The following is a 26,847-nucleotide window of genomic DNA, read 5'->3' on the forward strand; positions in this document are numbered from 1 at the left end:
GATTAACACATCACTAAGCAAGGATAAAGTTTATTACTTGCAAGATTGTTGTGACAAGAATTGATCATCTGAGTAATCAAAGAATGAAACATTTAAAATCCAGATAATTTGAAGGATGGGGTGACAATCAAGTGAGCTGTTTTGTCCTGGATGGTGTCAAATGTCTGGACTGTTGGAGCTGCACTCATCCACGCAAGTGGGGGTGTTTCATCACATTTGTGGCTTGGAGATAGCAAACAGACTATGTGGGGGTGGGGCAGTGGTTTAGTAGACGTTGTGAAGGTTGAAGTGCTCAGCTGAGAATTCCTAGCCTCTGAACTGCCCTTACAGCTGCAATACTTATATGGCTGCTCCAGTTCAGTTTCTGGTCAGTGGTAACCCCCACAATGTTGGTAGTGGGAGAATTTAGCGATCATAATGTCATTGAATGTTAAAGTGTAATGTTTAGATTTTCTCTCATTAGAAATAGTAAATGTCAGGCATTTGTGTGGAGTGCATGTTATTTGTTATTTATAAGGCCAAGCCTGGATATTGTCCAGGTCTTGCTGCAAATTGACATGAGCTGCTTCAGTATGTGAGGAGCTGCAGATGGTGCTGATTATCATGTAGTCATTAATAAACATCCCTACTCCTGACCATTAAGATGAATGAAATGTCATTGATGTAACAATTAAAGATGTTTGGGCCTGGGCCACTACGCAGAGGAGTTCCTACAGTGATGTCCTGAGGCTGAGATTATTGACCTTCAGAAACCACAGCCATTTTCCTTTGTGCCAGGCATGACTCCACTAGCCAAAGTCAAATGCTGTGTTGTCAAGAATAATCATGCTTCCCTCACCTGAAATTCAGCTCTTTTTTTTGTATTTGAACAAGGCTGTAATAAGGCTGTGATGAGGTTAGGAGCTGAGTGGCTCTGGCAGAATCCAAACAGTGTTGTAAAATGCTGATTTTTAGTACTATTGCTGACTCCTTTCATCAGTTTGCTCATAATGAAGAGTAGTATTGGGCAGTAATTTATTTGGTTGAATTTGTTCTGCTTTTTGTGCACAGTGCATAACCTGCATTGTTGGGTAAATGCAAGTGTTTTAGCTATACTCCAAGCAGTTTGGCTGAGGGCATGGCAAGGTCTGGACCAGAAGCCAGCCCTGTTCCAGTTCCTGGAATATTATCAGGGCCCATGGCCTTTGCAGTATCCAATGCCTGCAGTTGTTTCTTGATATCACAGAGTGAATTGAATGAAGACTGGCATCTGTAACGCTGAGGATCTCGGGATGAGGATGAAATGGATTATCTACCCAATACTTCTGGCTTAAGACAGATGCAAATATTTCAGTTTTGTCTTTTGCAGGGTTCCCTATCATTTGAGAATGGGGTTATTTTTGGGGCTTTCTCCTTCCATTAGATGTTTAGTTATCCATCACCATTGATGACTGGAAGTGGCTGCTAAGCTTAGATCTGATTGATTGTGGCATTGTTTAGCCCTGTATATTGCAAGCTTCTGCTCTTTGGCATGCAAGATGTCCTGTTAGGTAGCGTCACCAGGTTGACACTTCACTTTTAGGTATGCATCGTGCTGCTCCTGGCAGCTGTCCTGCACTCTCCATCGAACCAGGGTTGGACAGTAATGGTACTGTGGAGGATATTTCAGGCAGAGGTTGCAGCCTGTGGTTGAATACATTCTGCTGCTGTTGTTAATGATCGACAGCACTCGTGGATGTCGAGTTTTGAGTTCATCCCACTTCATACCTAGGTCGTGCAAGATAGAGGATGTCCTCATGAATGTGAGACTTTATTCTCAATCACACTGATACTGTCATGGACTGATCTATCTGAAACAGGTAGATTGGGGTGGACTGGGACAAATGGATTTTTTTTTCCTTTTTGCTGGCAAGGCATATTTGATAAACAATGGGAGGTTTCCTTGTCCATGTTTGACCTGATGCCAGAAGAACTTCTGGGGTCTGAAGTAAATTTTGAGGACTCCTAGGGCAACCCCTCCACTTTGCTGGGCCCCTCCTGCTGATGGGACAGGACACATCCAGGATGATGAAAGCAGTATCTGGCACATTCTTTAGACTTCGAAGTGATTTTATAAAACTGAGTGGTGTGCTAAACAACTTCAAAGAGCAGTTAATAGTTCACCACATTACATTGGTGTGGAGTCACATTAGGCCAGATCACCAGTAGGTAGCAAATTTCCTTCCTTAAATGACATTTATGAACCAGATTTTTATTTTTCATGACAATCAACGAGACCAGCTTTTAGTTCCATAAATTTTTTAAAATTAAAGTCAAATTTCACTATTTGCCATGGTGGGATTCAAATTCATGTCCCAAAAGATTAGCCCAGCATTCTGGATTACTATGCCCCTGCCACCCCTAAATTGGTCCCTGTTTTAAAGTCAGAAAAAAAGTGTTTTTGGAAGGTACAAGGTGGGGAAGAAATTAAATTTGGATGCAACTCTTGTTTACCTCATTGGGAGACTGAATAATTGTGTTTGTAATGTGAGGTCACAATCTTGACTTTAGTAGGGTGAGGGATAGTGTGAATTAAGCATAGATGAGACATGTGACCCTGACTGTGATTTTCATAGGATCAATAATAGGCATTTATTTACCATAGTTTTGCATTGGTTCCCATGTTAAATCTGGTACAGAGGTCAATTTACTATATGTATTTACTTGATTTTAGTTTAATATATATTTACTTTTAGTTTAATTGCACAATTAGTTCATTTTGTTTCTTGATTTTGGATCCGTATTGGATTTTTCAATTTCCAATATATATACAGGGTAACATCTCCAGTGAAGAGGTAATTGAAGGGAAAATCAACCTTTTGCCATACTAAATGTTTAACTTGCTTTTTAAAGTTTAAGTTTTTTCAGCGTTTTAGGTGGAGGCTTTTGCAGTACCCATCAAATGACAGTTGCTTTGTTAATCTGTTCATAAAAAAATTAAACCCTGCAGTTGGTTGTTGTTTAACTATTACAGCAGAATTCCTTTATTAACAACTCTTTTGTCATTTAACTACTTACTGTTAGAAATGAATATATCGATAATCAGAGAAGATATCAATAACTCAACCATGATAAGTAATCTGGATATGTATATAGTAACTGCAGGGAAGTGAAACTAGTAATTCATCAACATTGGTCTTCTTTAACTTATTGCAAGTGTGATAAAGTTGAATGAAATGAATCGGTTGTTGATTTTTGATAATAGAAAATAGTCTCGTCTTTCTCCCTAGGTATAGCATTTCAAATTGCGATTCTGCAGTGGAAGGAACACCAGATGACATGGCTGTAGTGGATTCTGTTTCCTTACGAAGACAGGTACTACATTAATTTATGAGCACTCTCACCAATGTTTTTGCATTAATACACTCATCTTACGCGATTCTGGCAAGTAAACCAAAGAACATTTTTTGGTGCATGGTTTGTTTTACTGTTCATCTGAGAATACAGTGGAATGCAAGCAAGGACAATGAAATGATGCACTTCATATTCCTTCCACCAAAAAAGAAAATCTTCCAAGCATGTAAATGAATCACTCAAATGATGCTTGCACACATTGTTATGGACTATGCTAGACCACTCAAAACATTCTTCAACAGACAGCCCCAGACATAACTTTGCAATTTGCTTCGGTAATTGTACAGTGAAAATTACCCGGAGTAAGTTAGCTAGATTGACTACTAGATTTTAAAGCAAACAAAAATTTATTCACAAAATTACACCGTGAAATACAAAGTACAGAATAAAGAACCCCTACAGAACTCCGCCTATCCAACTTGACTTGATTATGCTGTTCCGAATATATACAACATTCCCAATAAGCAAACTCCCTTTAAAACCAGTATCAATGGAACACGGGCTTACAGGTTGAAGTTGAAGGGCAGAAAGTGAGAGAGTGAGTTTCCACACAGCTCACTGTTGAACTCCTTACCAGTTCAAGACTGAACTAAACAGCTCAGCTCAGCTCAGCTCGAGAGCTGACCACTCCCTTTTTCTTTATACAGGTCACTTCTAAAACCTGACCACTTTGGTCTGAAGTTTCATCTGTTTACATCACAACAAAAGGCCTCTCAAAATACTTTTCATCTCTGTACCAAACCAGACTGATTGGAGCCTGGCCCGGTTTATTGTCCCTCTGAAAAAAAATCAAGGATAGAGTCTCCTTGAGCCAGGGAACAGCTTTTAGAAATAACAAGGGACTAGCTTTGTGACACCTCCCCCTTAAAAAGATGAACCATCAATACCAAAAGATGGATTTATTTTTAACCCTTCAAAACTTGGTGAGTAGTCTAAACACACACATACTCTATACTAACTATAAACATGCTCAACCCCATGCAAATTCAGGCCGTAGGACACCCACAACTGAACGCCTCCGTATCTCATTCGAGTCTCGATAACTCATCGGCTAGCACATTTTTACGATCTCCCACATGCACAATTGCCAAATCGAATGGCTGCAAACCAGCTCCATCTAAACAGTCTGACATTTTTGTCCTTAAATTTCTCCTCAAATGTCAATGGGTTGTGATAAGTGTATACGATTGTCTCAGATGCATTGCTGGTAATATAAACACTGAAATGTTGTAATACCAACACCAAGCTTAAAGTCTCCTTCTCCACCATTGAATATTTCTGTTGATGAACGATCAACTTCCTAGAAAAATACTCGATGGGACTTTCCATCCCTTCATCATCCACCTGCAGGAGCGCCACACCGACACCCACGTCACTGGCATTGATAGCCACCTTGAAAGGCTTCATGTAATCAGGTGTGGCTAATATTGAGACAGTGGTTAGTACAGTTTTTAGGCTAAAGTGAGGACTGAAATGATGGAGATCAGAGTCGAGCGTTTGGTGCTGGAAAAGCACAGCAGGTCAGGCAAGATCTGAGGAGCAGGAAAATTGACATTTCAGGCAAAAGCCCTTCATCAGGAATGAAGCTGGGAGATTTTCTCCCCAAACCCCACCCTGTCCCATTTATGTCTCCACCCTCCAAGGCTCCCAGCCCCCTTCCTCATGAAGAGCTTTTGCCCAAAACATTGATTATCCTGCTCCTCGGACACTGCCTGACCTGCTCTGCTTTTTCAGCACCACACTCAACAGTCTTTAGGCTGTAAAATGCATTTTGACAGTCCTCTGTCCACTGAAACACCTTGCCCTTTATTTAACTGTTCGGTGAGTGGAGCAGCCACACTACTAAAGTTTGGCACAAATTTGCGGTAAAATCCACTCAACCCCAGAAACCGTGGTACTGCTTTTTTTCATCAACGGTTGGGAAATTCCCCAATTAGTTTTGTTTTCGCATCCATCGGGTCATTTATCCATGTCCAATAACATGGCCCAGCAAGGTGACTTGGGCTTTGGCAAATTCACTTTTAGTTAGGTTTACCACCAATCCTGCCTTCCAAAGTAAATTGAACAAGTCTGATAAATGTTCCTTCCAGGAGTGACTAAAAATCACCAGTTCATCTCTATACACCACACAGTTGGATAATCCAGCAATGACCGTATTAGTCAGTCTCTGAAATGTGGCTGGAGCCTTTTTTTATACCAAATGGCATGACTTAGAACTGATAAAATCCATTTGGCGTTAAGAGAGTCAAAATTGCCTTTGCGCTCCCTGACACAGGTACTTGCCAGTAGTCTCTGAGCAAGTTCAACTTAGAAATGTAAGTTGCTTGTCCCACTTTTTCGACACAGTCCTCCAACTGTGGAATTGGATATGCATCGGTCTTTATAATGGTGTTGACTTTGCAATAGTCCACACATAACCGTTGGGTACCATCTGGCTTTGGCACCATGTTTATAGATGAGCACCAGTCAGTGTAACTCACTTTGATTATGCCATCTTGGAGCATGCTCTCTATCTCCTTCTGAACCTGCGCCAACTTTAGAGAGTTCTGCCTATAAGGATGTTGCTTAATCGGAACAGCATCTCCTATATCTACATCATGCACGATTAGGTTAGTACTTCCCAGTTTATTTCCACATATCTCCCCATGTGATAGTAATAACTCTTTCAGGTCAATTTGATTTTCTTGTGGAAGGTAACTCAATAATTTATCCCAATTTTTGACAACTTTTTCATTATCCAATTTGATTTCAGGAATGTCCAATTCAGAATCCTCTGAAATTGGTTCTTCCTTCTGTACTGTAATCATTAACACCTTCTCCTCTTGCTTTCCTTCCTGATCAAAATACCTTTTGAGCATATTCACATGACACACTGTGAGATTTCTTCCTGTCTGGAGTCCTTATCAAGTAGTTCGCCTCACTCCATTTCCTCTCAATTTGATAAGGTCCACTAAACCTTGCTTTAAAAGGCTCATCTGTTACTGAAGTAATACCAATACCTTATCCCCAATTGCAAAATTGGGGATTTGTGATTTCTTATCTGCTTCCTGTTTGATTGTATGCCTGTGACACTTTTAAATGCTGTCCAGCCAACTCTCCAGCTCTATTTAATCTTTATCTAAAATTTGACACATAGTCCAAATGAGTGGCCTCTGAATTCTGACTTATTAATTTTTCTGAATCAATTTTTGCAGTCCTCTTACTTCTTGCCCAAAACTTAATTCAAACGGACTGAATTTGGTTGATTCACTCAGTGCACCTCTGATCACAAAAAGTAGAAACGAAACTTCCTTATCCCAATCATCTGGATAATCCTGACCTAAAGCCGTCAACATGGTCTTTAGTGTTTGCCATCTCTCTAGCGTTCCCTGTGATTCCAGATGGTACTCAGTAGATTTGAATTGTTTTATTCCCAAGTTATCCATAACCACCTTGAATAGTTTGGATGTGAAGTTTGATCCTTGATCTGACTGGATCTCCATTGGCAGTCCATATCTAGTAAAACAATTTAAGTAATTCTTCTACAACCCTTTTAGCTGTGATGTTGCGTAATGGGATTGCCTCTGTAAATCTAATTGACACATCCTTTATTGTTAATAAATACTGATTCCTGCTTTTTATTTGAGGTAGGGGACCTGTGCAATCAATCAAGACTCTTGTGAAAGGTTCCTCAAATGCTGGAATAGTTATCAAAGGTGCAGGTTTTACTGCTGGCATGGGTGACATGTCTGGCAAAATTCAACTACATCTCTGTATAGTCCAGGCTAGTAAAAATGTCTTTGTATTTCAGCCTGTGTTTTCTTCACCCCTAAATGACCTCCAAGTGTTAACTCATGCACCACTCGCAGCACCTCCTTTGTATACCCTATTGGCAAAACAATTTGATAAATAGAACATAGAACAATACAGCACAGAACAGGCCCTTCAGCCCACGATGTTGTGCCGAACATTTGTCCTAGCTTAAGCACCCATCCATGTACCTATCCAATTGCCGCTTAAAGGTCACCAAAGATTCTGACTCTACCACTCCCACAGGCAGCACATTCCATGCCCCCACCACTCTCTGGGTAAAGAACCCACCCTTGACATCTCCCCTATACCTTCCACTCTTCACCTTAAATTTATGTCCCCTTGAAACACTCTGTTGCACCCGGGGAAAAAGTTTCTGACTGTCTACTCTATCTATTCCTCTGATCATCTTATAAACCTCTATCAAGTCACCCCTCATCCTTCGCCGTTCCAATGAGAAAAGGCCTAGCACTCTCAACCTATCCTCGTACGACCTATTCTCCATTCCAGGCAACGTCCTGGTAAATCTTCTCTGCACCCTCTCCAAAGCTTCCACATCTTTCCTAAAGTGAGGCGACCAGAACTGCACACAGTACTCCAAATGTGGCCTAACCAAAGTCCTGTACAGCTGCAACATCACTTCACGACTCTTGAATTCAATCCCTCTGCTAATGAACGCTAATACACCATAGGCCTTCTTACAAGCTCTATCCACCTCAGTGGCAACTTTCAAAGATCTATGAACATAGACCCCAAGATCCCTCTGTTCCTCCACCTCACTAAGAACCCTACCGTTAACCCTGTATTCCGCATTCTTATTTGTCTTTGCAAAATGGACAACCTCACACTTGTCAGGGTTGAACTCCATCTGCCACTCCTCAGCCCAGCTCTGCATCATATCTAAGTCCCTTTGCAGCCGACAACAGCTCTCCTTACTATCCACAACTCCACCAATCTTCGTATCATCTGCAAATTTACTGACCCACCCTTCGACTCCCTCATCCAAGTCATTAATAAAAATTAATAAAAATTTCAAACAGCAGAGGACCCAGAACTGATCCCTGTGGAACTCCACTTGTAACTGGGCTCCAGGCTGAATATTTGCCATCTACCATCACACTCTGACTTCGACCGGTTAGCCAGTTTTCTATCCAATTGGCCAAATTTCTCTCTATCCCATGGCTCCTGACTTTCCGCATAAGCCTACCATGGGGAACCTTATCAAATGCCTTACTAAAATCCATGTATACTACATCCACTGCTCTACCCTCATCCACATGCTTGGTCACCTCCTCAAAGAATTCAATCAGACTTAAGGCAAGACCTACCCTTCACAAATCCATGCTGGCTGTCCCTAATCAAGCAGTGTCTTTCCAGATACTCATAAATCCTATCCCTCAGTACCCTTTCCATTACTTTGCCTACCACCGAAGTAAGACTAACTGGCCTGTAATTCCCGGGGTTATCCCTATTCCCTTTTTTGAACAGGGGCACAACATTCGCCACTCTCCAGTCCCCTGGTACCACCCCCGTTGACAGTGAAGATGAAAAGATCATTGCCAACGGTATTGCAATTTCCTCTCTTGCTTCCCACATAATCCTAGGATATATCCCGTCAGGCCCGGGGGACTTGTCTATCCTCAAGTTGTTCAAAATGTCCAACACATCTTCCTTCCTAACAAGTATCTCCTCTAGCTTACCAGACCGTTTCACACTCTCCTCTTCAACAATACGGTCCCTCTCGTTCGTAAATACTGAAGAAAAGTACTCATTCAAGACCTCTCCTATCTCTTCCGACTCAATACACAGTCTCCCACTACTGTCCTTGATCGGACCTACCCTCGTTCTCGTCATTCTCATGTTTCTCACATACACATAAAATGCCTTTGGGTTATCCTTGATCCTATCCGCCAAAGATTTTTCATGCCCTCTCTTAGCTCTCCTAATCCCTTTCTTCAGCTCCCTTCTGGCTATCCTGTATCCCTCCACTGCTCCGTCTGAACCCTGTTTCCTCAACCTGATGTAAGCCTCCTTCCTCTTTACAAGACATTCAACCTCCCTCGTCAACCAAGGTTCCCTCACACGACCATTTCTTTCCTGCCTGACAGGTACATACATATCAAGGACACGTCGTATCTGTTCCTTGAAAAAGTTCCACATTTCCACGACATCCTTCCCCGACAACCTATGCTCCCAACTTATGCTCCTCAGATCCTGTCTTACAGCATCGTAATTACCCTTCCCCCATTTGTAAAACCTACCCTGTTGCACGCACCTATCTCTCTCCATAACCAAGGTGAAAGTCACAGAATTGTGGTCACCATCACCAAAATGTTCACCCACTAACAAGCCCATCACTTGTCCCGGTTCATTACCGATTACCAAATCCAATATGGCCTCCCCTCTGGTCGGACAATCTACATACTGAGTTAGAAAAGCTTCCTGGACACACTGCGCAAACACCGCCCCATCCAATCTACTTGATCTAAAGAGCTTCCAATCAATATTTGGGAAGTTGAAATCACCCATGACTACTACCCTGTGGCTTCTGCACCTTTCCAAAATCTGTTTCCCAATCTGTTTCTCCACATCTCTGCTGCTATTGGGGGGCCTATAGTAAACACCCAACAAGGTGACTGCACCTTTCCTATTTCTGACTTCAGCCCATACTACCTCCAAAGGCAGATCCCCCTCGAACTGCCTTTCTGCAGCCGTTATACCATTTCTAATTAGCAACGCCACCCCCCCTCCTTTTTTACCACCCTCCCTAATCTTACTGAAACATCTGTAACCAGGAACCTCCAACAACCATTCCTGTCCCTCTTCTATCCACGTTTCCGTGATGGCCACAACATCGTAGTCCCAGGTACCGATCCACACCTTAAGTTCACCCACCTTATTTCTGATACTGGCATGTTTACCTCTGCACATTTCCCATCTGCTTGGATGTGTGATGGTCTCCATTTTATCATTAAGACATCATTTGTTAAGTAATAACACACAGGAATGCATTCACTTTCTTTCTCTGTAAATGCCTTTTGATACGACTGTTTTAACTCCTCATCTTTCTGCTGTAATTTAACTAGCACTGCAGAGCTAAAGATACTGGCATGTTTACCTCTTCGCTCTTTCTCTGTTCGACTTATGTGATCAAAGAAAGTTTCTGATAAAGCTATGTCAGCTTCCTTATTTGTGCCTTTTGATCTCTCGTATTTCAACTTATGCCTTGTGATCTTGAGATCACACAATCAGGGAAAATGCCTGGCTAAACATTCTCCATGTCTTCAGTTGCCTGCATCTCCACTGGCTTTTCAATTAGAGTAGGCAGCACGCCTACCTGTGAATCAGCTATATCATTTGCAAGGACAAATTGTATTCCTGGAGCTGACAGTTTTTCCAGTACTCCTACCACAAATTCTCCACTCTTCTCTGGACTCTCTAGCCTCACTTTACATAACTGAGCACTTTTTGTCTCGCCATGAATTCCTGTTACAAGTACCTTTTCTGGCAGTAGTCCTTCAGGAGTGCATATCTCCTCATCCTTCTGCATTACAGACTGAGAGCATTCCATGTCCTTAATATCATAACCTCCTTGCCTACTACTCCTGGTTTATATGAGTAAAGAACAGAGAACATTTGCAGCCCAGGAACAGGCCCTTCAGCCCTCCAAGCCGGAGCCGATCCAAAACCACTGTCTAAACCTATCGCCCAATTCCTAAGGATCTTTATCCCTCTGCTCCCCACCTACTCCTGCATCTGTCCAGACACACCTTAAATGAATTTCCCGTACCTACCACTACTACCTCTTCTGGCAACGCATTCCAGGCGGGATGACCTTGGGGTTGCAGTGAGAGAGACTCAGAGATCTTTGTAGAGAGAGGAGGAGAGCTGCTTCAGGGTAGGCATCCTTGCAAGAGGATTCGCAGTAAGGTTAAAATCAACTAGGCGAAAGTGAGGACTGCAGGTGCTGGAGATCAGAGTCAAGATGAGATTGGTGCTGGAAAAGCACAGCAGGTCAGGCAGCACCCGAGGAGCAGGAAAATCGACGTTACGGGCAGGAGCCCTTCATCAGGATTTCTGATGCATCACCTCACATTTGCTTGGAATAAACTTTACCTTTGCATGTGTATAGTTTTTAAGCAGATCTGGCACTTCCTCCTTAACCAACCTCTGATCATCTTGTGCTCTCCGAGGCAGATGTCTAACTTCCCTTGTGCTTTTTGTTACTCGTCCAACAAAACTTCCAGGCTTGTCTGGTTTTCCTACATCTGGCTTTCTCCTTGCCCACCAACACTGTGATTTCATGTAGCCCACTTTATTACAATGAAAACACCGGAGCTTTTTAATTTCTTTGTCCCCCCTCAAGGGTTTCTTTTACCCTCCTTATGATCTTCACTGAGATCCACCTTTTCCTTTCCATGTGAGGATTTCTCTTTTCCCCAGTTTCTATCCCTCATGGGCTAAAATTGATTCTGGAAGCCAAATCATGTTTTATGGACCAGCTCATAACTATCAGCCACTTCTGCTGCGAACCTTGCTGTTTTAACTCTCTGCTCTTCCACTTGAGTTCGCACTAATTCAGGCAGTGAATTTTTGAATTCCTCCGAAATAATTACCTCTTGAAGGCCATCATAGGTTTCCTTGATTTTTAAAGCTCTTATCCATTTATCAAAATTACCCTGTTTGATGCTTTCAAACTCCAGATAGGTTTGACCTGAAACATTGTCTATAGGCTTCTGGTACAAGCTCATATACACTTAAAATGGCTTTTTTCACCTCATCATACTCCCCAGATACCATCTCTGATCGTGATGCAAATACCTCACTTGCTCTACCTATAAGTTTTGTTTGGATCAACAAAACCCACATTGGCACTGGCCATGCATCTGTTTTGACACCTTTTCAAATGTGATGAAAAAGGTTTTCACATCCTTCTCATCAAATTTAGGCAATGCTTGAATATATTTAAACATTTTCTCACTCTGCTTCTGACTACCAGGGGCTTGCTCATCCTCACTCTCTTCCTTACTCAGCCTATCCTCAGCCTTTATCTCTAGCCTTTTAAGCTGACGTTCCCAGGAGGACCTGTTCAACCACAGAACACACCAGATGGCCTCCTTCTTTAGAGACTGCAATTTCCCTTCCCATGTGGTTAAAGATGCCCTCCAACGCATCTCGTCCACATCCCACCCCTCCAACCGTAACAAGGACAGAACGTCCCTGGTGCTCACCTTCCAACCTACCAACCTTCGCATAAACCAAATCATCCGGCGACATTTCCGCCACCTCCAAACAGACCCCACCACCAGGGATATATTTCCCTCCCCACCCCTTTCCGCCTTCCGCAAAGACCGTTCCCTCCGTGACTACCTGGTCAGGTCCACGCCCCCCTACAACCCACCTTCCCATCCTGGCACCTTCCCCTGCCGCAGGAATTGCAAAACATGCGCCCACTCCTCCTCCCTCACCTCCATCCAAGGCCCTAAAGGAGCTTTCCACATCCATCAAAGTTTTACCTGCACATCCACCAATATCATTTATTGTATCCGTTGCTCCCGATGCGGGAGAGTGCTTTACGGAACATCTCCGGGACACCCGCACCAATCAACCACACCGCCCTGTGGCCCAACATTTCAACTCCCCCTCCCACTCTACCAAGGACATGGAGGTCCTGGGCCTCCTTCACCGCTGCTCCCTCACCACCAGACGCCTGGAGGAAGAATGCCTCATCTTCCACCTCGGAACACTTCAACCCCAGGGCATCAATGTGGACTTCAACAGTTTCCTCATTTCCCCTTCCCCCACCTCACCCCAGTTCCAAACTTCCAGCTCAGCACTGTCCCCATGAGTTGTCCTACCTGCCTATCTTCTTTTCCACCTATCCACTCCCCCCGGCCTATCACCTTCATCCCCCACTCACCTATTGTCCTTGATGCTACTTTCTCCCCACCCCCACCCTCCTTTCACTTATCTCTCCCTTCAGGCACTTTGCCTGCATTCCTGATGATGATTTTACTGCTCCTCGGATGCTGCCTGAACTGCTGTGCTCTTCCAGCACCACTAATCCAAAATCTGGTTTCCAGCATCTGCAGTCATTGTTTTTACTTTTCCTTTTTAAGTGTCAGTTTTCGAAGTTCAAAGGCGCTCTCTTTTTCCTTCTCTGCTCTCTCTTTTTCCTTCTCTTCTGCTGATAATCACAGCTCAAACTGTTTCATTTATGCTGCCCTTTCCTCATCTCTTGCATCTAACTCAGGCTGCTTCATTTGCAATTGAATTTTTGCCATCTCTATAGATTCTGATGGTTTCTCCAGCAAGTTTAAATGCTGATCTACTGCTGTAATCATCTCTCCTTTCCTGACAGGAACAGCAGTTCCAATTCCAGCTTCTCTGCTAATTCTTGCAACTTGGTCTTATTCGCTTTTTGCAAAACTTCCAAAATCACTGCATCCACATCCAGAAACTTTTTGGCCACTGAAAAGGCCATTACTATCCCAAGCTTTGTCTACCCAACCAAACCGGCACCCAAAATAAAGACACTCGCACCTACCTCTCGATGTTTAAAATCCCACAAAGAGCCCCCAATCTGTTATGGACTAAGCCAGACCACTCAATATTCTTAAGCAGGCAGCCCAGACCATGACTTTGCAATTTGTTTAGGTAAGTGTACAGTGAAAATTATCTGGAGTAAATTAGCTAGATTGACTACTAGATTTAAAACAGACAAAGGTTAATTCACAAAATTACACAATGCAACATAAACAACAGAATAAAGAACCCCTACAGAACTCAGTCTATCCAAACTAGACTTAATTATGCTGTTCTGAATATACACAAACAGTCCCAATAAGCAAACTTCCCTAAAAACCAAGTATCAATGGAACACATGCTTACAGGTTGAAGTTGAAAAGCAGAAAGAGAGAGAGAAATTAAAAAAGAGAGTTTCCACACAGCTTCCTGTAGAACTTCCCAGTTCAGACTCAACTAAAAGCTGCTCAGCTCAGCTAGAGAGCTGACCACTCCACTTTCGTTATACAGGTCACTTCTAAAACATGACCACTTTGGCTTGAAGTCTCATCTGTTAACATATAAACAAAAGGCCTCTCCAAAATCCTTTTCTTCTCTGTACCAAACCAGACTGACCAGAGCTGAAAATGTGTTGCTGGAAAAGCGCAGCAGGTCAGGCAGCATCCAAGGAACAGGAGAATCGACGTTTCGGGCATAAGCCCTTCTTCAGGAATGACTGACCGACCAGAGCCCGGCCTGACTTATTACCACTCTGAAAAAGAAATCAAGGACAGAGTCTCCTTGATCCAAGGAACAGCTTTTAGAAGAAAAAGTGCTAGCTTTGTGACAACATGTAGCATTATTTTTCAAATACGTAATTGCTTCTCTTTAACTTTGATATTTATTTTGTCTTGCTGTCAGATAATTAAGCTCAACCGTAGACTCCAGCTCCTGGAGGAAGAAAACAGAGAGCGCACCCGACGGGAAATCATCATTTACTCAATAACAGTAGGGTTCTGGTTGATTAACAGCTGGCTTTGGCTTCGGCGCTGAATAGGCATTGTATGAATTCTTCATGTTCTAACCGAACAACAGGTCTTTTCAAAAACAGCTGGTGACAGAAGGGCCAGGGGTATTTTTATTGCTTCTCCTGCACCTTGCAGATTTCCTTGAGGTCCTTACACAGATTGCTCACTCCATACAAAACAGGAAAAGGAAATCATGGGGAGAAAGGGATGTTTTGTTGCTTCAATTTAAAATATTTATTGCATCACTTCATAAGACATCAGTTGACTCATTTTGCATGCCCGTGATTAGGGGATATGTAGTTTTCAGAACTTTAAAATATGTCATTGAATCTAATGTGCATGTGACTGTGTAGGACCAGTACAGAAGATGTCATGGAACTGAACAGCGAATAAAGCTAACAAGCAGCTTCTTTGAATGTATGACTTGCTGGATCAGGAGGACTACATATAAAAGATTTTGCAAGAGTTATATTTGAAGTGATGTACATATATATGGTGTTTGTATTCCATTGTCCCATGAAGATGAATTTCTAGTTAATAGGGCCTATATTTTGTTTTTGCACTGATTTTGAAAGGAATACTTTGGAGTATGAGAATAAACCTTTATATTTTTATGTGTGCATCAAAAACATATCCTGTTTCATTGACTTATTTTTAATTTTCATGTGAACCTGCACTCTGATGCAGACTGATATGTACTTAGCTGTGCATTGAAATGTCAGTATGTTACGTTTTGGCTCCTGGCATTTTTGTGCACTAATGAAAGCAATTTGGAACCAGGGTTGTAGGTGGTTGGGGGAGTTTGGTGGTGATCAAGTCAATCCAATTCATTTAACCATCCATCCTCTGAACCTGTGAATAGTTCTATTCTGTTCATATTATTCTGCAGTAAAATTTCCCAAAAAATTGTTTTGTAAATGTGTGTGGAGGGACTGGGTGTTTAGGGGAGGGGGAAAATGTTTTCCATGAATGCTGGAAGAATAAGTGTCATTGTGTCACCTGAACTTAATGTATTCCGTTGACGTTTGGATCAGACAAATGTTTACAGTGTGACAGTTTCAATGAGATATCTTTTAGTATATTACCTACTTTGTACTTGACCTGCGTATGCACAAATTAAAAATTTGACCTTGTTAAAAGACATTTATTACAGAAGCATCAATGCAAACATAGCCCAGATGGAAATGTATTTCTGGGTTTACAGTGTGCAAATGTTTTAATTGTGGCAAACTTTTTTTTCTAATGACCTTTTATGTAAGCAAGCTTGTACAAGATTGAAACTGCATATGTAAATATAGTTGACTATATCCAAGGTGGCAATAAATAAAATGAAATCGGAATGTTGTGTTTTTTAGTGTTTGTGTCACTTTTTGTGATTCATTATCCTGTAGATTGTAGATAGAAGGGGAGCAGGTTAGAATCACTAGGCTAAGTAATCCAGAGGCCTGAACTAGTCATTTCAACAACATAAATTGTATTCCTTAAATTACAACTTTAGAATTTAAAATCAGTATTTTTAATTTTAAAATTCTGAAAATAAAAAAGTCAGTTTGTAGCAAAGGTCATTACAAATCTAATAAAAGCAAAATACTGCAGATGCTGGAAATCTGAAACAAAACCAGCAAATATTGGAGAAATCCAACAGGAATTTAACTCAAAACATTAACTCCTCCTCAGTAGATATTGCCAGACCTACTTCTCGCTAACTTTTCTGTTTTTATTTCATTTCTACATGTAGTGTTTTTTGCCTAAATGCTACAATTATTCAAGAGTGACCGAAGATTCGAACTTTCACATCTCTTGTTAGACACAGACCTAATCAATCAGCGTGGAGGTAATCAGTCTGCTCTGGCTCTGGAATCGCAGTACGCAGGCGCAATTTGTGGGCGGGGCTGTATCTGGTGCGCAGCCGCAGTTTGGCCGGTGTGATGGCGGCGTTGATGTTGTCCCGCCGCGTTCTCGGGCCCTTCGGACAACGGTTTGCCCTCAGCCAGACCATCTCATTCACACAAACTAGGGAGAAGAAACGATGGATGAGAGCTTACGTACAGTTAATGGAAAGGAAAAAGAAACTTGAAGGGCCTCCGCCGCCTAAACCCCGGTGTGTAACACTGCATAGGCAGCAGGCCTCAGGCCCTGCAGAGCCCAGTATAAACGGTGCTTCGGGTGAATGTTGACTCTCATATTTTGCACTTAATATGCAAGACTATTAGAGCACCTTGCATTTATGGAGTTAGGCAACATATCATACATGTTCTCGTTGAAAGAGTGAAGAAGCTTGAGGGGCTGAATGGCCTCCTGTTCCTATATTTATATGTGACAGTTAGTATATGTTTCTTGGTAGAGGACATAATTAGGAGGCAGATGAAGTTAAAAGTGCTTTGTAGATGGCAACAGGTTTTGTACAGTTAATGGTATCCCCTAGAATATTGATAGTGGGGTATTTGGTGATGGTAACATCATTGAATATCAAAAGAGAAGTGGTTATATTTTGTCTTATTGGAGATGGACATTACCTGGCATTTGTGGTACGAATGTTACTTCCTACTTGTCAGCCCAAGCCTGGATTATCTAGATCTTGTTGCATTTGTACATGGTCCACTTCAGTATCTGAGGAGTCGTGAATGGTGCTGAACATAGTGATTCATCATCGAACATCTCCACTTCTGACCTTATGATGGGGGAAGGTCATTGATGAAACAGCTGAAAATGGTAAGGCCTAGGACACTACCTTGAGGAACTCCAGCAGAGATATCCTGGCGCTGAGATGACTGATCCCTAACATCCACAACCATCTTATTATGTGCCAAGTATGTCTCCAACCAGCAGAGAAGTTGCCCCCTAATATTCACCAATTCTAGTTTTGCTAGGGCTCCTTTATGTCATGTTGAGTCAAATGCAGCTTCATTGTCAAGGGCTGTCACTCACCTCACCTCAGAAATTCAGCTCTTTTATCCCTGTTTGAACTAGGGCTGTAATGAGGTCAGGGGTTGAATGGCCCTGGCAGAACCCAACTGGGCATCACTAAGCAAGTTATTGCAGAGCAGGTGCTGCCTGATTGCACTATTGATTACACCTTCCATCACTTTACTGATGATCGACCGTAGACTGATGGGGCAGTAGTTGGCTGGGTTGGAATTTCCTACGTTTTGCATACAGGAGATACCTGGGCAATTTTCCACATTTAAAAAGTGTGGTACTGGAAAAGCTCAGCCGGTCAGGCAGCATCTGAGGAACAGGAGAATCGACATTTTGAGCAATGTTCAACTCTGATCTCCAGCATCTGCAGTCCTCACTTTCCCCCAATTTTCTCAAGATGTCAGTGCTGTAATTATGCAGCATAGCTACTGGACCACAAGTTCTGGAGCACAAGTGTTCAGTACTATTGCCAGAATATTATCAAGGCCCATAGCCTTTTCACTACCTAATGCCTCCAATCGATATCACATGGAGTGAATTGAATTGGCTGAAAACTGGCAATGTGATGCTAGGGATCACTGGAGGGGGCTGAGATGAATCATACACTCGAAGCCTTATGTTTTGAATTAGATGTATGATGTAGTGGGTTCATCCATAAATGTGGATGGGAATGTTTTTGCAACCTCCTCCTTTAGTCAGTTGTTTAATTGGCCACCATCATTCTCAACTGCAGGACTGCAGAGCTTAGATCTTGATCTATCTTGATTTGTTTGAGGGAATGTGAAATAGAGACTAATGATATGTCTCAGAGAAGGCGTAGATATTGGCAGATGACATTCCTAGTTTGTGTCATTCATCTTGGTGCTTGGATACGCACCTCAAGTGCTGTAAGCAACAAAGTTGTAGACCACATGTTGGAAGTCTTGCTTTTTGGTCAGTGCAGATAGTTTGACCCATGTGACCTCTTCTGTGCTGTACATTTTCAGTGATTCTATCTGGAAGACAGAACAGGGTGGCAAAACTGATGCTGACAGTTGGTGGGTTAAAAAAATCTCAAATTTTTTTTCTCAAATTCTGAAGTAATTAGCCTTAGCGAGTTTTAAAAAGGTCACCACTGGAAGAGCAGTTCACCCGAGTTAATAAGTTTATTCAGATATATGATGTAGGCATCACTGGCTTCACCAGCATTTATTGTCCATCCCTAGTTGCTCTTGAGAAAGAGGTGGTGAGCTGCCGCCTTGAACCACCACGGTTCTTGTGCTGTAGGTCGTCCCACAAAAGAGTATGAGGGAGTTCTAGGATTTTGACCTAGCAACGCTGCAAGATCAAGAATTCATTTCGAAGTCTGAACTGACAGTTGCTTGGAGGAGAGCTTGCAAGTAGTGGTGTTCTAATGCATCTGTTTCTCTTTTCTTTCTAGATAAGGTCAGAAATCACACAACACCAGGTTATAATCCAACAGGCTTATTTGAAATCACAAGCTTTTGCAGCGCTGATTAACTGAAGAAATAACAGCACTGCGAAAGCTTGTGATTTCAAATAAACCTGTTGGACTATAACCTGGTGTCATGTGAATTCTGAGTTTGCCCACCCCAGTCCAACACCAGCACCTCCACATCATTTCTTTCTGGATGGTACTGGTTTGGAAAGTGCTGTGTATGGAGCCCTACTGAATATCCACAGTGCGTTTTGTCAGTTGTATATACTCTGCTTCTGAATGTCGATGGTGGAAGAACTGAATGTTTTGTGGATCTGGTGTCAATCAAGTGACTTAGTGTCAAGCTTCTTGACTGTTGTTGCAATTGCACTCATCCAGGCAAGTAAGGAGTATTCCATCACACTCCTGATTTGAGTCGTGTCCATGATGGACAGGCTTTGAGGAGTCAGGAAGTGCAAGATTTCTAGCTTTTGACCTCTTGAAGTCCAGTATTTATATGGCTAGTCTAGTTTCTGGTCAGTGGGGTGTGTTGTTTGATGTAGTCCCCAGTCTTAGGGATGAAAGGTCTACATACCTGGCATAGTGCAGGCACTCGGATATCATATTACTTATTTGTGTGTTTGGAGAGATGTCATGTGGAAAAACACTCTTGGAGTCATAGTGTAGTGGCAGCATGAGACAGCTAGTTTTACCTGTTGTTCAAATGTTTGAAACATCTTCCCCTTCCAGGTTAGTTTAAGATAGACCCAACTTCCTTTATCTGCAGATGGGAGCACCATCTCGAAGTCTTCGCATTGGATTCTAGTATGTTATGGGAGTACACAATTTTAGATTGATATTTGTTTTTGATATAAGCTTCAATAACTATGGTGAAACTGTGAAGGTGAAAAGCAATTTTTGTTACTGTAAGCTGACTTTAAAATATTTTGTTGCATTTCAGGTCACAGCAACCTAACTGGGACTATCATGCTGAAGTAGAGGCCTTCAGTCATCGTCTTAATGAGAATTTCAACCTGGATCTTCTAAAAACAGCATTTGTTAATCCCTGTTACATCATGTCTGAGGAAGCACGTCGCCGGGAGCTTAAACTGGAAAGAGAGGAAATAACATTAAATCTTAAAGACAACCAGCAGTTATTTGAGAAAGGTTTATCGTTAGCAAATAAATACCTCCAAGACTGTTTCAGTAGTGCCTATCCAAACTTACCTGCAGATGGTGTTAAGGCACTTACTGATCACATCACTGGGTCACAGATTGTGTGCCATGTGGCCAGGAATTTAGCTGTTGAAGACTTGACACTAAGTGCAGAGTTTCCAGTGCCACAAGAGGTTTTACAAAAGACATTCTTTGCTCTTATTGGAGCTTTGCTAGAGAGCAGTGGACCTGCAAGAGCCACCTTATTTGTTAGGGTAAGATATTGGGGCGGTAATGGTGTGGGTAGTGGATTATATTGCAAGTTTAAATAATAACAAGGAACTACACTCGGTACGGTGACAATTGCCTAAGGTTCAAGCAGATTTACAAGTTGTGAGAGCAGAAAGAAGTTGCATTCATATAATTTATATTATACCTTCAACATAAAGAAATGACCCAAGATGTTTCTCAGAAGCACAAACAAATATGAATAGCGAGACTCGCAGAAAGTTTGGTAACTGGAGCGGTTTGAGGTTGAAGGTAATTAGCGAACTAACCAGTGGGGATAATGAGAATTGTTTTATGATCTGGAATGCAATACCTGAAAGGACGATAAAAGCAGTTTAATGCTTCCTTTGAAAATAGAATTGAATGTATGTTTGTAAAGGAGAAAAATTGTAGGACCATGAGGAAGGTCAAAGGATCAAGACCAATTGGATGGTTCTTTCGAACAGCCAGTTCAAACATGATTGGCTGAATTGCCCCCTCCCCCTGTGCTTGATAATTCTGACACCCTGAAAAAGATATTAGAAGGGGTAATGAAAATATAGTCAAAGGGATAGGTTTTACATTCAGGCTTAAAAGAGGAGCTTGGAATAATGAGGAAATGAATTTATGTCAGAAACTGTTGAGTTTAGTTCTTGTTATACAGCCAGCACGTATGAAAAGTGAAAACACAGATGATTTCAAGATAAAATACCCATTGGGCAAATTGTGTGATTGGAAGTGATGTGGAATGAAAATGTTAAGCAAAATTGCTTGTACTGTTGAGGAAATGTGTCTACTGAAGTTTACACAAAATGAAGGAATGAGTGTATTCTATCTCAAGATACTAGAAATTTGCCAAGGTTTGAATATTTAATGTCCTATTCTTAGCTAAGATCCTTGGAAATTGTTTGTGATTAATGAGGTGAGACGTGTCAGTGATGGGAAGTGAAATGTTTTTAATTATTTTGTCAACCATAATCAAAATTGCTCTACTGCATAAAGAACAAACCCAGACATGGAGTAAAACCACCTCTATTTTGTCCTAACAATGTGCTTTAATCTCAAAACACTCATATTCCCTACATCTGCCAACCTTATGGCTTCTCTGAGATCATTAAATTGTATTTTTTTGCAATAGAAACATAGTAGATTGAGATTAGAGAAAAATTACTCCTCTTGTACAATGGGACTTGTAAAATGCATTGCACTCAAAATACAAGATGAAACAGTCAAAATACTGGAGAGCACTTAGCAAACACATCCTTGTATGTTTATGAGGAGAGAAAATTAGCAGAATCTTCTCAGACATGAAAAATAGACCTGTACTGTACAAGAACTTTATGGAAATGTCAAATAATATTGCTTGAATTTTGTACAAAGTGAAAGAACTAAAATCACCTTGGTCAGACACAAGTTTTGACTAAGATGCATTTGGATTGTGCACTATTCAGATGGAGGCAGTGACATTGGGAGAATCGAATATGGAATCTGCTAGTCCAGTCATGAGCTGGGCACACTTTGCTGGGCTCTTGAGAGCCCTGTTTCTGATGATTTCTTATGTTCAGATTTAAATATTTATGCATGTCATTGTATTTTTCCTCATTATTAAAATATAGCTGGAGGGTTAGTGTCAAATGCTTTTGATTTCAAACTAATGCTAAGATGTTGCAGTGTAAATTCTGAGTTGGGCCTGACTTTGCCCTTGATATGGAGTACAATATTTTTGCATCTGTAGAGCAAAGCTGCTTCACCCTCACATGGCAACTGTGCATATGTCGGTTCAATTAACCAGCTAAAAACTTGAAATTTACAAAGTGAGGGCTTTGGTTTTCATTTATATAGTTGAATTGACAGAATTCCAGTATGGTTGAATTTAAAGTTCAGATGGAGAGTGTCAAGATAAAATCGAATACCAGAGTCTAAGAAAATAAGGGAGGCTCTCAAATTGAAAGAGAAGGCAAACAAAATGGCCAAGATCAGTGGGAATCTAGAAGACTGGGAAAGCTTTAAAGGTCAACAGAAAGCTACTTAAAGATCTATAAAGAAAGATAAGATGAAACATGAGGAAAAACTAGCATAGAATATAAAGACAGATAGCAAAAGTTTCTAGAAATAGATAAAATGAAAAAGAGTAGCAAAAGTAAACGTTGGTCCTTTAGAGGATGAGCAGGGGCATTTAATCATGGAATATGATGAAAAGGCTGAGGCATTGAACAGGTATTTTGTGTTGGTCATCACAGTGGAGGACACAAATAACATGCCAGTAATTTGACGAAGAGACAAAGGTAGGTGAGTAGCTAGAAACAATCATTATCACAGAAGTGGTCGTATTGGGCAAGCTAATGGAGCTAAGGATACACAAGTCTTCTGGCCCTGATGGAATGCAACCCAGGGTACTAAATGAGGTGGCGGGAGAAATAGCAAATGCATTTGTGGCAATTTCCCAGAAGTCGCTGGACTCTGGGACAGTTCTAGCAGATTGGAAAGCAGCAAATGTGACACCACTGTTAAAAAAAGGGAGGTAGGCAAAAGATGGGAAATTATAGACCAGTTAGCTTAACTTCTGTAATGGGCAGGTGCTTGAGTCTATTATCAAGCAAGAAATAAGAGGGCATCTAGATAGCAGTTGTCCCGTTGGGCAGACGCAGTATGGGTTCATGAAGAGCAAGTCATGCTAAACCAATCTTTTGGAATTCTATGAAGACATTACAAGCAAGGTGGACAATGGGGACCCAGTAGATGTGGTGTACCTAGATTTCAAAAAGGCCTTCAACAAGGTGCCACAGAAGATGCTGCTGCATACGATAAAGTTGCATGGTATTGCGGGTAAAGTATTAGCATGGATAGAGGATTGGTTGACTAACAGGAAGCAAAGAGTGGGGATAAATAAGTGCTATTCTGGTTGGCAATCAGTGAATAGTAGTGTGCCTCAGATATCAGTGCTGGGACCGCAGTTATTCACAATTTACATAGATGATTTGGAGTTGGGGACCACGTGTAGTGTATCAAAGTTTGCAGATGACACTAAGATAAGTGGCAGAGCAAAGTGTACAGAAGACTGTGAAACTTTGCAGAGGAACATAGATACTTTAAGTGAGTGGGCAAAGGTCTGGCAGATGGAATAAATGTGAAATCATCCCTTTTGGTAGAAGTAATAGTAAAAAGGACTATTACTTGAATAGTAAAAAGTTGCAGTGTGCTGCTATGCAGAGGGACCTGGGTATCCTTGTACACAAAGCAGAGAAGGTTGGTCTGCAGGTACAACTGGTAATTCGGAAGGCAAATGGAATTTTGTCCTTCATTGTTAAAAGGATTAAGTTTAAAAGCAGGGAGGTTACGTTGCAGCTATATAGGATGCTAGTGAGACCACATCTGGAGTAGTGCGTGCAGCTTTAGTCCCCTTACTGAAGAAAGGGGATGCAGAGGAGGTTGATTCCGGAGTTGAGGGGATTGGCTTATGAAGAGAGACTGAGTAGACTGGGATTATGTTCATTGGAATTCAGAAGAATGAGGGGGGGAGTCTTATAAAATGTATAAAATTATGAAGGGAATAGATAAGATAGATGTAGAGAGGATGTTTTCACTGGTGGGTGAAACTAGGACAAGAGAGCATAGCCTCAAAATTAAGGAGGGTAAATTTAGGACTGAATTGAAAAGGAACTTCTTCACCCAGAGGGTTGTGAACCTATGGAATTCCCTGCCCAGTGGAGGAGTTGACGCACCTTCAGTAAATGTTTTTAAAGCTAAGATAGTTCTTTTTCAACAATGAAGGAATTAGGGGATACAGTGAGCGGGCAGGTAATTGGAGCTGAGGCCACGAAAGATCAGCCATGATTCTCTTGAATGGCAGAGCAGCCTTGAACAGCCAGATGGCTTACTCTGTTCCTACTTCTTATGTTCTTATGTAATATAACTTTGGGTTGTGTCTGTTGTGTTTGCAGTTTTGAATGATTTGAACCAAGACCAAAAGTAACTATTTAGATCTGTGAATGCAATGTTTGGTTAATAACTTGTGTTATTAACATGGTGTTACATGCTGTCTCTCTTTAATGCATCTAATGATTCAAATGCTTTGTGAATTTGTAACAATCTACTAACAGTCCATGAAATGTTCACTCCTACTTTCACTTTTGAATACAAAATTTGACTTTATGTTGTAATGTGTTTTCTAATTTATAGGACTTCTTAATTACTCAACTTATTGGTAAAGATCTGTTTGAAATCTGGCCTGTTGTTAATCCCATGGGACTATTGGTGGAAGAGCTGAAGAATAGGAAGATGGTTCTTCCCGAGTCCAGACTGACGAGACAGTCTGGAGTCAGCACTGTGCTCCCAGTGTATTTTGTTGGATTATACAGGTACTTGATGAATGTTGGTCAACGTGCTATGGAGTGGCTATGACTTAAACCCTATGGTTAATAAGTATGAATGGAACTGCTGTAAAAAAGCATTTCATATTACATTTCATCTGTTTCCTCTTGCTCATCATATAAATGTATTGCAGACTGTAAAATGTTAGGTCTCAGAAATGAAGCTTAAAAGCTGTTTGGAACAGTGGAACACTAAGGGTTGATGGCATTCTTGATTGTTGGAAGCATGTTTTATGAATTGCTGGATAGAAGGATAATTTAATGGCTGCAGAACTAAAGTGGTGGGCAGGGTTGCTGATTGCATGAGTGGGTTGCTGTTATGGGAAATGAGTTTAGGATTGCTGATTCACATTATGAACAGGCAGTGAAAGTTTTTGTACGAGAAGCTGCATTAATGTTAAGGAGTGCTCCAATTAAAGATTGCTCAGTTTTAAAACAGTAATTTTGCATCTGCAAGAGCTACCTGATAGTGACATCTCTTCTTGAACCATTGCAAGTCTTGTGTTAATAATATTGTAGTCCTGGTGTTGATAGAGTTTTGCAGGGCAATAAAGAAGTAGTAATATATACCCATCAGGATGATATGTTATTTAGCCTCTTATGTGATAGGCCTTTCAGAATGAGCTGGTAATCCTGCTTCTCGGATGCTGCCTGACCGGCTGTGCTTTTCCAGCACCGCACTTTTTGACTCTGATATCCATCATCTGCAGTCCTCACTTAGTCCTGCCACTTGTCAATCCAACATAGGAGACTAAAAGCTGCAGTTGCCAGGCATCTGTGAAATGTTTAAATCCAAATATTGCAATAGAGAACATCATTTTTAAATGAAACAGCTAGAAGCCATTGACTTGTTGGTGCTGCCTTGAGCAATGCAATGATTAGTTGGGGTATTTTGCTTGTACGGAGTTGGTACATTGTACATTTGGAATAGAATAAAGAGTTGATGAATGAAGGATGAGAGAAGTGCCTAAAATGGAATCAAATACTTTGGATATGAGAGTGCAGCTGTTCTATTAAGTTAAAATAGAATAGAGAAAAGAGATCAACTCCTAAAAATGCATGAATGCTTTTCTTGGGCCATTCAGTCAAGTTGCATGTATTAAATATTCCTAGAATTGTCATTTATTTTACATAATTAAATTGGACTTTCAACTTTCAGACATGAGTTTTAATTTTTAAGTTTGCTCAACTTCCCTAAACAATTAGCTTTTTTTTCTAATTGACTGGGTTAGATGAAAGATTTTGAATGGTTTGTGAAATAGTTACCTCATGAAGTCTGCATTGTTCAATTTCGTGTGACAAGTAACTCATACATTTAAATTATACTTGGTAAATGCATCTGTCTTACATTTATAAGAAAATGTAGTAGTACTGACCTTGAAATGCTGGAATTAACAGATTTCAATGTCTTGTTTCAGTGATAAGCAACTAATTGCAGAAGGACCTGGTGAAACTGTGCTGTCAGCAGAAGAAGAGTCAGCACGAGTAGCACTGCGTAAAATTTATGGCTATACAGAAAACAGACGACCTTGGGATTATTCAAATCCCACAAAGCAACCCACAGCAGCGAAAGCTCTGTGCAATTAATGTGCTGGCCTCATCCCATCTGATTTGTCATCAAGTAATAGTCCTGATTATAGGACATTAACCATTGTAAAATGATGAACATTTGCACAGCTGAAATAAAAACATTCAAAATCAGTTTTCAATTTTCATTGCAAAAAGTATTTGGGGCATTGTGTCCTGATGATGCATACAATTCTGGCTGTCATGTTATTAAAAGGATATAGATGTACTGGAAAGGATCTGTTGTCCTAGTCACAAAACATCTGAAAGTGAACCTTCCAGCTCAGTGATCAAACTTACATCCAGAACCTCAACCTGAGCTACAAATCTTCTCCAAGCTTGCTAGGATTATTTTCATTTGAAAGACGGAGGTTGAGAGGGGACCTGATTGAGGTTTAAAAAATCATGAGGTATAGACAGGATGGATAGCAAGAAACTTTTACTAAGGGTAACGAGTTCA

General features: G+C 41.2%; 2 protein-coding genes across 8 annotated transcripts in view; both read left to right on the top strand.

Moving 5' to 3' along the window:
- The window catches only part of mffa (mitochondrial fission factor a), a 46,006-nt gene extending 29,973 nt beyond the window's left edge, over positions 1 to 16,033 (top strand). For 5 of the 7 annotated variants that reach the window (XM_043702855.2, XM_087993280.1, XM_087993282.1 and 2 more), the window contains 2 exons: positions 3,249 to 3,333; positions 14,587 to 16,033. In XM_043702855.2, the coding sequence (XP_043558790.1) occupies positions 3,249 to 3,333; positions 14,587 to 14,718 (217 nt within the window). In that variant the 3' untranslated portion in view covers positions 14,719 to 16,033. The other 2 variants (XM_087993281.1, XM_087993283.1) reach the window with 1 other exon arrangement.
- A 373-nt stretch (positions 16,034 to 16,406) lies between these two features.
- On the top strand, positions 16,407 to 26,523 carry mrpl44 (mitochondrial ribosomal protein L44). The gene is made up of 4 exons (XM_043702853.2): positions 16,407 to 16,794; positions 19,991 to 20,459; positions 24,631 to 24,809; positions 26,240 to 26,523. Exons 1-4 carry the CDS (start codon positions 16,622 to 16,624, stop codon positions 26,406 to 26,408), a joined length of 990 nt encoding a protein of 329 aa, XP_043558788.2. The 5' UTR covers positions 16,407 to 16,621; the 3' UTR covers positions 26,409 to 26,523.
- The last annotated feature ends 324 nt before the right edge of the window (positions 26,524 to 26,847 follow it).

The sequence above is a fragment of the Chiloscyllium plagiosum genome, unplaced genomic scaffold, assembly GCF_037043375.1.
Source record: "Chiloscyllium plagiosum isolate Xiang-an unplaced genomic scaffold, Cpla_swu_hap1 HiC_scaffold_13, whole genome shotgun sequence".
Classification (NCBI taxonomy): domain Eukaryota; kingdom Metazoa; phylum Chordata; class Chondrichthyes; order Orectolobiformes; family Hemiscylliidae; genus Chiloscyllium; species Chiloscyllium plagiosum.